The sequence below is a fragment of the Brachyistius frenatus genome, unplaced genomic scaffold, assembly GCF_029030835.1.
Source record: "Brachyistius frenatus isolate BFR_SWC_R1_liver_20210118 unplaced genomic scaffold, ASM2903083v1 Contig_72, whole genome shotgun sequence".
NCBI classification, from domain to species: domain Eukaryota; kingdom Metazoa; phylum Chordata; class Actinopteri; family Embiotocidae; genus Brachyistius; species Brachyistius frenatus.
In genome coordinates this window covers 763,899-776,565 of record NW_027210671.1, presented here as the reverse complement: position 1 = coordinate 776,565, position 12,667 = coordinate 763,899, and the positions used below count along the sequence as shown (strand labels likewise).

At 42.5% G+C, this 12,667-nt stretch overlaps 1 protein-coding gene across 1 annotated transcript; it reads right to left on the bottom strand.

Annotated features, from left to right (window-relative positions):
- Positions 1-4,131: 4,131 nt before the first annotated feature.
- Positions 4,132-9,827, bottom strand: adra2b (adrenoceptor alpha 2B). The gene is made up of 2 exons (XM_069707812.1): positions 8,908-9,827; positions 4,132-8,720 (listed from the first exon to the last, which is right to left on the bottom strand). Exon 2 carries the CDS (start codon positions 8,695-8,697, stop codon positions 7,117-7,119), a length of 1,581 nt encoding a protein of 526 aa, XP_069563913.1. The 5' UTR covers positions 8,698-8,720; positions 8,908-9,827; the 3' UTR covers positions 4,132-7,116.
- Positions 9,828-12,667: the final 2,840 nt, after the last annotated feature.

Genomic DNA, 12,667 nt, shown 5'->3' with positions numbered 1-12,667 from the left:
TTGACAATTACACTAAGTTTATGCAAAGAGCCAATATTTGCAGTGTTGACCCTTCTTTTTCAAGACCTCTGCAATTTACCTTGGCATGCTGTCAATTAACTTCTGGGCCACATCCTGACTGATGCTTGGAGTTTGTCAGAATTTGTGGGTTTTTGTTTGTCCTCCCGCCTCTTGAGGATTGACCACAAATTCTCAATGGGATTAAGGTCTGGGGAGTTTCCTGGCCATGGACCCAAAATTTAGATGTTTTGTTCCCCGAGCCACTTAGTTCTCACTTTTGCCTTCTGGAAAGGTGCTCCATCACGCTGAAAAAGGCATTGTTCATCAGCAAACTGTTCTTGGATGGTTGGGAGAAGTTGCTCTCGGAGGATGTTTTGGTACCGTTCTTTATTCATGGCTGTGTTCTTAGGCAAAATTGTGAGTGAGCCCACTCCCTTGGGTGAGAAGCAACCCCACACATGAATGGTCTCAGGATGCTTTACTGTTAGCATGACACAGGACTGATGGTAGTGCTCACCTTTTCTTCTCCGGACAAGCTTTTTTCCAGATGCCCCAAACAATCAGAAAGGGGATTGATCAGAGAAAATAACTTTACCCCAGTCCTCAGCAGTCCGATCCCTGTACCTTTTGCAGAATATCAGTCTGTCCTTGATGTTTTTCCTGGAGAGAAGTGGCTTCTTTGCTGCTCTTCTTGACATCCGGCCATCCTCCAAAAGTCTTTGCCTCACTCTGCGTGCAGATGCACGCACACCTTCCTGCTGCCATTCCTGAGCAAGCTCTGCACTGGTGGTGCCCCGATGCCGCAGCTGAATCAACTTTAGGAGACGGTCCTGGCGCTTGCAGGACTTTCTTGGGCACCCTGAAGCCTTCTTCACAACAATTGAACCTCTCTCCTTGAAGTTCTTGATGATCCGATAAATGGTTGATTTAGGGGCAATCTTACTAGAACTGATATCCTTGCCTGTGAAGCCCTTTTTGTGCAAAGCAATGATGACTGCACGTGTTTCCTTGCAGGTAACCATGGTCAACAGAGGAAGAACAATGATTTCAAGCACCACCGTCCTCTTAAAGCTTCCAGTCTGTTATTCTAACTCAATCAGCATGACTGAGTGATCTCCTGCCTTGTCCTCGTCAACACTCTCACCTGTGTTAACGAGAGAATAACTGACATGATGTCAGCTGGTCCTTTTGTGGCAGGGCTGAAATGCAGTAGAAATGTTTTTTTAGGATTAAGTTTATTTTCATTGGCAAAAAAGGACTTTGCAATTAATTGGAATTCATCTGATCACTCTTCATAACATTCTGGAGTATATGAAAATTGCCATCATAAAAACTGAGGCAGCAGACTTTGTGAAAATTAATATTTGTGTCATTCTCAAAACTTTTGGCCAGTGGTGTATTTTTCCACAAAATATCACACTTCCAGCTGGAAAACTGCTCAGCTCTAATTTTGACACATCTGTGTGTGTTTGGGAATAATCTGTCATGATTTATTACTCACTTATCTCGCAATATGGATGTTTACAGTTAGATTTTTATATGATGTTTTGTTTGTCATGGGATTTTATTTAGTTTGTTGCAAATTTGTTGATATTGCCACTCAGGTCAGTTCAATTCAAGGGTAATTGCAGGAAATCATGGGTAATTGCAGGAAGCGAATGTATTTATACAAACCTTTTAAAGCTGTTGTGTATTAACAGACTTACTTCGACATGGAGATGGTTTTGCCTGCATCCACATTTTCCACTGAAGGCTAAAGTGCATTCCCCCTGACTATTTTAGACTATTGCTAGAGGGCATGTTAATGTCTGCAAACGTCACTGGCATACATTATCAGTCCGAGTCTGAATGAATTAAAAGTCAAATCACCTCAACAAATATGAACACAATGAATAAAAGAAGTGAAAAGAAATGCTAAGTTAAACACAAAGCTAAAACAGACTGGGAGCTTCTAGAAGCTACATTATACGTTATATTGGTGATAATTACATTGATAAATCATATATCAAAACCCATCTAAATTGGCAAATACAGCATATGTTAAATGATGTCTAGAAGGTTCAATTCTCATGAAGTAACTGACTGAAAATGATCTAACTTAACAAACGCTATCTCGTAATGAGTTTAAGTGATCCAACAAGTCCTTCATGGTTATTTCATTGTTAAAAGTAAACAACTTAAACAAAGCAGGTGTCATTTTATTAATCATGTGTTTAATTGATTAAAAGAGTTTGACTCCAGAGGTTAATACCATGCACCTAATATCCTGTAGCCTTTGTCACAGTTAGTTTGCTGCACTAAAATCACTCATGCCACTAGCATGTTAACACAAACTAACTAACCTACTAACAAAGGACATACACGTTAGCTTATTATCCAGCTCCACTGACAGACAGTTGACCTCATTATATTTATGCACGAGTCACAGTGGAAACAATAAGCATGTTGTAATATTGTGCATGTGATGATGCCTGTGTTCTGTTTTTTTTCCTGTGCAGCATACACACACAGACAAACACACACACACACACACACACACACACACACACACACACACACACACACACACACACACACACACACACACACACACACACACACACACACAGATGTCAAAGTAGCAGTCTGTTAAAACGGTCACCAACACCTAAAACGATTCCAATCATAATTGCCTGTGCCCCCTAAAAAAATTACGTTTTCATCACAGACTCAAAGTCATAGTGCATTTTAATGTATCCACCTTCAATAAGGAAACTGACTGCCTCTGTTCCGTCTCTCGTTTTTCATCCTGCCTCTTGGGTGTTTTCAACAGCCACATTACAAAGTGAAGAAATTTATCTGCCGTTATAATACGGAGAAGATTGGAAAAGGAAAATGCTCAGCGCTCAAACGCCCTCTAAACACATACATATTCATACTGTGGAGCGCTACATCCATCATACATTTTTAAATGAAAGTTTAAGTGTGCTAGTGTCTCTGTATGTGCGTGCATGTTACACCTCTCATTGTAAAGGAGCTTGCATGTGCATGTTTGTTTTGTCTGGAAACCGGTATCTTGTGTGAATAAGAAGCTAAAGAGTGTTTTGTGTGTCCTGTTAGTTGGACTCTCTCCATCCTCACTCAGGAGGGTCCACTGCCCGAATAAGTGCTGCTTTATATTCCATCTGAAGCCAAAGAATAAGGAGCTTAGGGACACGGTGTCTGTATGAATATACAACACTGTAAACACACACCTCACTGCCCCCTATGCTTGGCTAAGATAAGTTATCTGTTCACCTCCTCGTGTGGCTGAAATCTCACCACGGCTATGAATATGGAAATTAAACTGTGTAGGGGTAAAGGAGGGGCATCACTTTGGTGTTGCAGCTTCTTTGGGTGGAAATATGTATGTGTGAGAAGGAAAAGCAGAACAACTAGGCTCAATTCGGTGTTGTGAAATCTCCAAACTGTCCATCAGCATAAATCAATTACAATTCACCGTAGGCCTGATGACCTCAAATATAACAAGCTGTCACAACAAGAGTGTGTCTGTATGTGGATTGAACATGTTTCATGACTTGAATACAGTATGTGACAGTTGGTGCAGGGTGACACATTTAATATGTGTGTGTGTGTGTGTGTGTGTGTGTGTGTGTGTGCGTGCGTGCGTGCGTGCGTGCGTGCGTGCGTGTGTGTGTGTGTGTGTGTGCGTGTGCGTGTGTGTGTGTGTGTGCATATGGGATATTTGGGCAACATGATCGAATTCCTTATAGACTTCCTCTGTGCTTGTTGGCAGTAGGAAACATTATGGCGTTTTTGCTGCAGCCTACTTCACACGTCCCACTGTGATAGGAGTTTTTCCAATGACATCTTGAACAGCAATCAGCCCACAATGTTATGGACTATTTCCCAAAGTTGTGTTGCCACTCAAGGCTATGTCATAATGACTGGAAATTGCTTTAGATTGCACTCTGCTGCAACATGTATGCTGGAAAAAAAACAAAAAAAACAAAAAAAACATCGCTCTCTTAAAACTCTCATATTTATGAAGAAATTTATCGCTAATTCTCTTCCTGGAAATTATTTATTTTCCCATGATGTTGCATTATATGAAAATATATGAAATAAATGAAGCGGGGAATGACTCAGGGCTTTTTCAAGTAGCTTTAATTTCCAAACTGGAGGGGGGATGATGACAGATGGGAGATAGAAGATTGCAAAGCTCAGACCAGGCAGTTTCGGTCCAAACACAGTTGGGGAAGAGACAATACAGGCGGTTTCAGGGGAGAAGGAGGGTGATCAAGAGGCAGATTACTGCATCTGTCACCTTTAAGCCATAATTATTTCTTCCTCTTTTTTTTTTTAAAATAAACAAAGCAGCAGTCTCAACACATAAAGCCAGGGTTGGCGAGTTAGAGCAGCATTGCAAATCATATTCATTGAAAACAGATTTGAATCAATGACTTCTGTGTCTCTTTTTTGTTTTATTAATGTTGCTATAGCTGTTTGTATTTCTGGAGAGAAAATAACCATTTCAAATGAAGACGAGTAGCAGTAGAATGAGTTCACAGGAGCTCTTACTAGCAATCATTTGGTTTGATTAGTGATTTGAATCCCCCAGTAGCTCTGTGTGATATGGATTGTAGCATTAATGTCCTGCAGATCATCCAACTGAAACTAACTATTGGTATCATAGACATTTTCATGTTTCATTACATTTTCAGGAAACGTTTTGACAACACTGGTGAGTAGACATTTTCCAGCCGCTTGATAAATTATACATCCATAGATGTGCTTGTATCGCTGAACATTTACTTATAACTCTAAGAAACAATGACAAATGTTGCATTGTAGGTTCTGCATTTTGCACTTAACTTAAAGTTCATGTGCCTTCAATTCAACACAAATACACATTCAACAGTTTGATCTCACAAAGCAAGAGCTTGATGGCAGAAGTCTGTTTCGCTCTTCTTCAAGATAGTAAAATCTGTACAGTGTTCTCGCTCTTTGATCGGTTTCAATTTGCTTGATTTTCAGAATAAAAGCACAGTAACTGAACAATAAATAGGTAACAGACAGAAAACACAAATAAGTTTGAAATAAATAATACAGTGTTTCCAAATCTTAGCCTCCCATCACATACACCAAATATAAACTAATATTCCATTCAAGGAACACAGAGCCAGATATCACTGAGTCAGGCTGGTGTCCTATGAGGCTCTTTGGTCCCTTGAGGGTGATCACTAAAAAGCCATGTACTCAAAATCACTGACAAACACTGACTTTCAGTTCAATAAGACTTTCTCAACGTAGCGGTGGGCTACTGATCTTTTCACCGAGTGAAACATTCACTTCACAGAGCAAGAAATCAAGAAATCTGGTCTCTGTTCTTATCAATATTACAGTAAATCTGTAGTACATAGCAGCCAGAGGAGGCAGACACATTCTACAGAAAAATAATAAAGTCAACAATCATGCACGCAAACACACACGCACGCACAAACACACTCACACAGGTCAGCAGAATTAGACAATTGGTAAATTGAAGTGTTGCTGCTGACAGCCCTTGTCCCATTGAGTCAATACGCCTGTGTGCTGTTCACAGTTACAGACACATTTTCTTTTTTTCTTTTTTCTTCTGGTTGAAAAAACTGACAGCCTCAGTGTCTTAGTGAGAAAAATAAATGCACCATTCATCCCGTCTTGCCTTTCAGCAACGAACCAAATGTGTCATGTCCAGGTCCACTGCAGCCCAATGATGTGTCAGAGGCGTCGTTAAGGAGTGACTCAACCAAACAGTTCTCAGTATAACCCATGTCGGCGTAATTAGGGGTAACATCACACATCCATAATTGCACTGTTCATTTAGAGTCAATGTAGATGTCTACCTGGTAAACACTGCTGCTCATCAGGAAGCAGGGGTTTCTGGGAAATAATGTTCACAAGTTCAATAATCAGTCTTCAGCAGATGCACCTCCCATTAGAAACTGTGAGGATGTTTCAAGAAGCTCAAAGTAGTTTTGATTGTTGCTTTAATGTCCAAATACTGAGGCAGTTCATTGGAAGAGATGATCAGTGATAGTCCAGTGATAGTTAAAATCAGGAAACTGCAAGCTAAGAGGATGAGGGAGGAGGGTCATACTGTCTTACTTCTACATCTCAACAACACATGTAATTTTCTATTGAGTCCAAAATCCACCACACTTCATTTTATTCTGTATTTTATGAAAAAAGCCAGGAGTGCCATTACAAACAACCTGAGTGTCCAAGATGACCCATGCCAAGCTAAAGAGCGAGGTGTCTGACATGAAGCCTTTCCACACAAAAAAAAAGTCCACAAGTTAAAAGTCTGAAAGGGGGCCTTGTTTGTGCTATCACATCTAGGTTCGGCAGAAACCTTTTCTTGTTGTTGAACTTTCAGATAAAAATCGACGAACACATGTTTGCCCTGCAGCTGTGCAAATTAAGACTGCAGACGTAAGAAATCACCACTAATCTTGTGCTCCTTGTGCTCTGTATTGATAAATGAAGGGCTCCAGGCTCACAAGGGTCTAAGGTCACTTTTCCTTCTTTCCTCATTAGTCCTGGAGTCTTTAGTAACTACAAAGCATTAATATGTGAAATAGTCTGTATTCATATTGGGGAGTTAATTCTCAGCTGTTTTCTTGCTTTTTTTTTTTTTTTATAGACCTTCTATCAGTTTTATAGAGAGTGTGTACATTTCTTCTATGATGCTGCACCGCTCTGTCTCCCAACATGATACATTATTCAGTGTGATCTGGAGATAAAACTTTGCATTCACAATCTTATCAGCAATACTGAAGTGCTAAGCAGTTTAGTGAGGTCCTGCTCAGCCTCTTTTTCATGTCGTGTTTTCACCCCACACCCTGTAAAAAAAAAATGTGTCTATCAGCTGCAAGCTGGGATTTCACAGTCCGAGTGGCCTGTTTGTACACTGTGGCTGTAAAAGTGATTCTCAGTTCTGTATTTTATGCAGAAATTTGCACAGTCCAACATGTTTTTAAAACAGCCCTTTGAGTGTTCAGAAAAATGGAAATATTTTGTTTTTTTTCATGCCTCAGAAATCGCCTTTTCTTTTGTGTGTCCGTGTTCTGTGCAGCAGATTCACTGTGTCCGCTAAAAGAAAGTACCCTTGGTGCTTCTGGACAGAATCTTTTTGAAGGCATTTCTGAAGTCTTTGTTGAAGATGGTATATATGACTGGGTTGAGTGAGGAGTTGCAGTAACCAATCCAGAAGAAAAACTTGAAGAGTGGATCTGGGATGACGCAGGTCTCCGGGCACACCGCCTGAAGAGAGTAGGAGAAGAAGAAGGGGAACCAGCACACCACGAACACACCGATGACCACTGCCAGAACAAAGGTGAAACGTTTCTCTCTGTTGACCATTGCTTTACGCCTCGCTGCTCCGGGGTTGTTCTCTGTTTTTGACTTTCTCCCCGGCGCCAGTCGAGCCCCCTTTGAAGAGGCGATCATGTCCCGGTAGTGCTTGACTGAAGCCGGGGAGTGGACCCCCCCTCCGGCAGGTGACCCTGGCATGCTGTTGCTGCCACAACCCCTTCCATGGCTGTGCTCCATGTCACTCTCTGTGCTTGAGCTGTCCCCATTGTTATTATCAGCTTTTTTTCCTCCCAGGCGCTTGCCCTTCTTCACCTCCTGTTTTGTCTTGGGGGCAGACGGAGGCACAGAGGAGGGGGTCGAGGGGCCACGGGTGGAGGTATCAAGGGAGGGTGAGACAGGGGACATGGCTGGAGAAGGGGACGGGGGTTGCAGGAGATTATTAGGGGTGGGATTCCCGGATGTTGGAGTCTCTCCTGGGGATTGAGAAGTGGTGATAGCGAGGGTGGGGGGTCTGATGTTTGAGGTTTTGATGGAGGAAGGGGGTGTGCTTTCTTCATCATCCTTACCGTTGGCTTGTACATGTCTTGGAGTCTGACTTGGAGTTGCACAGCTGACCCCATCCTTCCTGGGCTCTCCTGGCGGGCAGCGTGTTCTCTGCTTGGCTATTTGGTAAATTCTTATATAGACCAGGATCATGATCACACATGGGGCGAAGAAGGAACCAATAGTGGAGTAAAGGATGTACCAGCGCTCATCATTCAGCTGGCACTGCGGTCCTCTCTCACTCGCCTGGTCACTTACCTCACTTTTGTTCAGTGAGAGCAGGGGAGGGAAGGAGATGATGGCAGAGATGAGCCACACTACCACAATTGCGGCTTTGATGCTTTTGGGAGTCCGCTGACGCCCATAAGTAACCCTGGAGATTGACAGGTAGCGGTCCAATGAGATGGCGCACAGGTGCACAATGGAGGAGGTGCAGAAGAGAACATCCAGCGCCAGGTAGATCTCGCACCACAGAGACTTGAAGTACCAGTAGCCAAGCAGTTCATTAGCCAGAGAAAAGGGGATTATGAGTGTGGCCACTAAAATGTCTGCAGCCGCCAGTGACACTAAGAAGAGATTCTGCGGACCTCGGAGTGACCGGCTGGTCAGAACAGCGATGATGACCATGATGTTGCCCACGATGGTGAAGACGACCATCAAGGTTATGGCGGTGGCAAAGGCTGCTGTGGCTTCAGGGGAGTAAGGAGCGAGCTTCAGGACGCTCTGGTTGCAGGGCACGGAGGCTCCAGAGCTGCTCACACTGCTGTTCCAGCCGCTCAGCTCCATGGAGCAGCCGCTGTCCACAACTGAGGCCATGCTGGGATTATCGTTCCAGGAGTCTTTATTAGATTAAAAAAAAAAAATGTTTGGTCACTGAATAAAATAAATTTAAAGAATATATTTTACTGTTTAAATATTTGTTTAATGAGATTACCATATATACTTTTGTTAAAAAAAAAATAAAAAATACCGCATTTAAACTATAACTTTTTTAATGTGAAAATAAAAATCATAATTCATATTTACCTCCGTTGTTCTAGTGGTGTCTCGGTGTTGTTTCCAAATGACAGCTTCCTTGCACCCTCCACGGCAGGTCTTCCAAGTCCATTTTAAGCACACAAAACAATCCTGGACAATGCGTCAAGATCGGTGCTTTTTGATCAAAACGCCTCGCCAATTTATAAAATAAATTTTACCCCACAGAGAGAAGCAGGTATTTCGGACGAAGACTGCTGTGCGTAAGAGTTACAACACAGCCCGAAGACCTCAAACTTAGTTTGCACTGACGGATCCCGTTCTCAGTCGATTCATTGAAGATGGGGAGATTTAATCAATCAATTAATCAATCTAGTTTGAGATCGTTTACAGCTTTGCGACATTGATTATAAGAGATCGGATGAGAGCAAATATTGGGAACTACTTGTGCAATCTCCGTGCGTCCTCGTTTGGAGACGCGCGTATGCCTGACCGTCTCATCTAAATAGCGAGCAAAGAATGGTTTAGATTGAGCGAAATAAAAGTAATATAATTGAATATTTACAGTGATTCACTAAAAAAAAAAAAGATACTGGAGCTTCACTGCGAAGGACAGCCTACGTCAGCGATTCCACTCAATCGAAGAAGAGAAAACACAAAGTTAACCTCAAGCTCTCCAGCCCCGCGCACGAAGCCATGTATGTTAAAAAAGCGTTGTTTTTTTGCAGAAGTAAAATGATCCCCGCAGAGCAGCATTAGTCTGCCCGTCTTTTGATCCTTGGTGCCTCAAAAGTTCACCGGGATGCCATGATTCGGGCGCTCCGCTGGCGCACATCACAGATTTCCTCGCAGAGGCGCAGCAGCAGCATCTTCAGTTGTGAACAGGACCTTACGACCAAATCTAATAAGTGGGGAGCCTCCCATCTCGCTCTTGTGCTTCCTTTAGACCCGGTGATGTCACTGTGGAGCTGGGCGTCATGGGATCCTTGCTTTCTCCATCGCTATATAGTCCCCCCCCCCCCCACCACACCACAACCCTCCCTCCCCATTAAACCTATACCCAAGCTGCTCAGCCAACGAGGTTCTATTGGAAATGGCTGGTTGAGTGGCACTGGTTCGGTCAATTAACTCCACGGGACGTGGAAGTGTCCAGCTGGGAGTGCTGAGCTGATGCCATCTGCTTTGCGGGAAACATCAGTTTCTTTTCAGGGATTCGTGAACATTGTAAAACTACTCAGTCATTATCACCATCATTATTATTATCCCTCTCCTGAATCCTGTAGTATGAGCTGTTGCACATATAGCCAAGAAAAGCTTTGGAAACAAAAAGCCGATCTGCAGATCTGTTTCCTTAGACTTTGCTCTGTACACCAGTTTCCATATAACCTCCAACAACTGATTTAGAGCCAATAAACCTCTCTACTGTAGCAGCTGGAGGTCTATTAGTTCCTCAAGGGTAAAAGGATTGTTAGAGTAGAGTAGGTGAGACCAGTGTCTAAGGCTGTGCTGGGTGGAAAACAGCTACATATTTAAGGCATGGTTTGTGTACATGGTGCAGTGTCCTGATGAATATAGATAATAAAGGCAGGCTCAATTTCAGCTGTGAGAAACTAGTTCAGTCCTTAAAATCCAAAAATTAAAATGAAATGAAAAGCCTCATTTTGAAGAACGATCTCCTTCAGTGCTAAAATATTGATGTATTGTGAACTGTTGGGGGTCCACCCTCTCTATCTAAAATACAGCAATAAATTATTTATTTAAGCGGTTCCAGATTTTGCATATAAAGCCGTATTCTGCAAAGAAACCTGTAATTACAACTGTCACATAAATGTTGCGGTAAAAGTGAATCATTTCCTTATGAAAGCAGAAATCTCATGCTCCTCTTCCTCTCCCCTCCCCAGGTAAATGCACCGTGTTACCTTCCACCTTTGCTCGTCGTGCGAAGGCAGGAGTCTAAGGCACCTAATGTAACTTTCTGTGCTCATGCATTTACATCATCACTTGAATTCTATTTGAAACCATCTCCATTAGGCACCCTGCAACACTTCCTCCCCCAAGAAGAGGAGCCATCCCGCATGATTTGTCGCCTACCTGAGATCAAGTGCCCGATTGTTCAATTATCGAGGGAAATCTACGTCATACTGAGCCATAAATTAACCAGCAGCAGCTTATTCCGTGTTGTTTAAAAGTATGTAGGTGGCCTCCGTGAGATAATCTCACACAAACAAACAACACACACATTTACCAGCCATGCACACACACACACAGTCTTATGAATGGTATGTGGGTAGGAGGTCCTGTTTACTTGTTTTTGTAGTGCGTCCTCCACACATTGCTGCTTTAACCAGAGAGAAGCCCAGCGAACCGCCCATGGAATTACAATTGGAAGGCCTGCTCTGATTGTGTGACCCGAAGCAGCAGCCAATAATGGCAGCACATTTTTCTCTCCACGCTCCACATTCTAAATATAAAGGCAAAGAGAATAAAGCTTTTAGCAGGAGAGTGCACTCCAATCAAGTGTCTCTGTTTCCGTGGGTGAACTGTGCTTAGTAACACGCTGAAAATGCATTCTGAGGTTGAGGGGTGTGTCAGTGATGCTAAGGTTATACAGACTGAGCAGCACACAGCGTTCCCTCCACAGTACACTGCTTCTGAAGGGCTTGTTGTGTAAGAGCATGTGGTATACAAACGTGTACAAACGCTCACATATACTTATGGTACACAAGCCAGGGGGGAAATTCTGCTGTCATGGATCACGCAGAGTGGATCAGCAAATTTGTTTCCCGACATCCAGACTGGAAAAGTTTGCAGCTGGTCTAGAAAGAGCACTCGGTCTTTGAGAAAACTTGCTTTTGAAAAGTTTCATTCAGTTCAAAAACAACTAAGAAGAACTGAAGAGAAACTATCTTTAAAGTTAGACCAAATGAGAACACTACAGGTCAGCATAATGCAGAGCCCTGATGGGAGGCTGTGCACATTATGGTTGAGGTCCAAATCAATTAGAGCACAGTACCTGCCCTTTGGATGCTTTCAGTTTAGCCCTTTTTGAATTATTGGCTTGAGTCTGCCTACTGTTTTCTCTGCGTGTGCTTGTGTACTTCTACATTTATGAGGGCGAGTTGGATTTTTAGACCTTCAGAAAAAGAGGACATTTGGAGAGTGAGGACATTTTTGTCCACCAAGGAGTTTAGACTTAAACTCTGAATTAACTTTAGGATCAATAAGGCACTGCTGAGGCATGTACTTGTGATATTGCAGATTGAGTTGCAAATAAATCCACCTCAGAGTGATGTTCCCTTCTCAAACCGTGAATATTTTTAGAGGCCTCAAGAGGTAAAAAGTACCCAGTATTTCATTTTAAAACACATGTTTTTGGAAGAAAAAAAAAAAGTATTGTATAATGCAGAAGATGTTTTCATTTTGTTCATACTGCTGTAAACTCTGAGAAATGCATTATATCGGTGGGGGTCCCTCAGTAACACAGCATTAAACATGTGTAATCTCCAAACAATTACAGGAAGCACTCCCAAATGGCCATACAGTAATTTTCTTGTGTGCATTTGTAAAGCACTGCTGCTTGCGTGTATGTGCTTGCAGGCCATTGCTTGTGTGTGTTATATATACAGTACAGCTAAAAATATCACACATCATCTTATCTCCTGCTGGTCTTGTTTGAGTGACTCAATCTTCAGCTGTGCTAGTTTCTCCTTTTCTACATACAGTACACACCATTAGCAGGTATTACCGGTGCCTAAGGTAATATGATTAACCCTGACACCGGTGTAATCTGGGCACCGAGCTTCTAATGGTT

What these genes read in the sequence shown, in the direction of transcription:
- adra2b (XM_069707812.1), bottom strand. Translation starts at nt 8,697, where the DNA reads ATGGCCTCAGTTGTGGACAGCGGCTGCTCCATGGAGCTGAGCGGCTGG.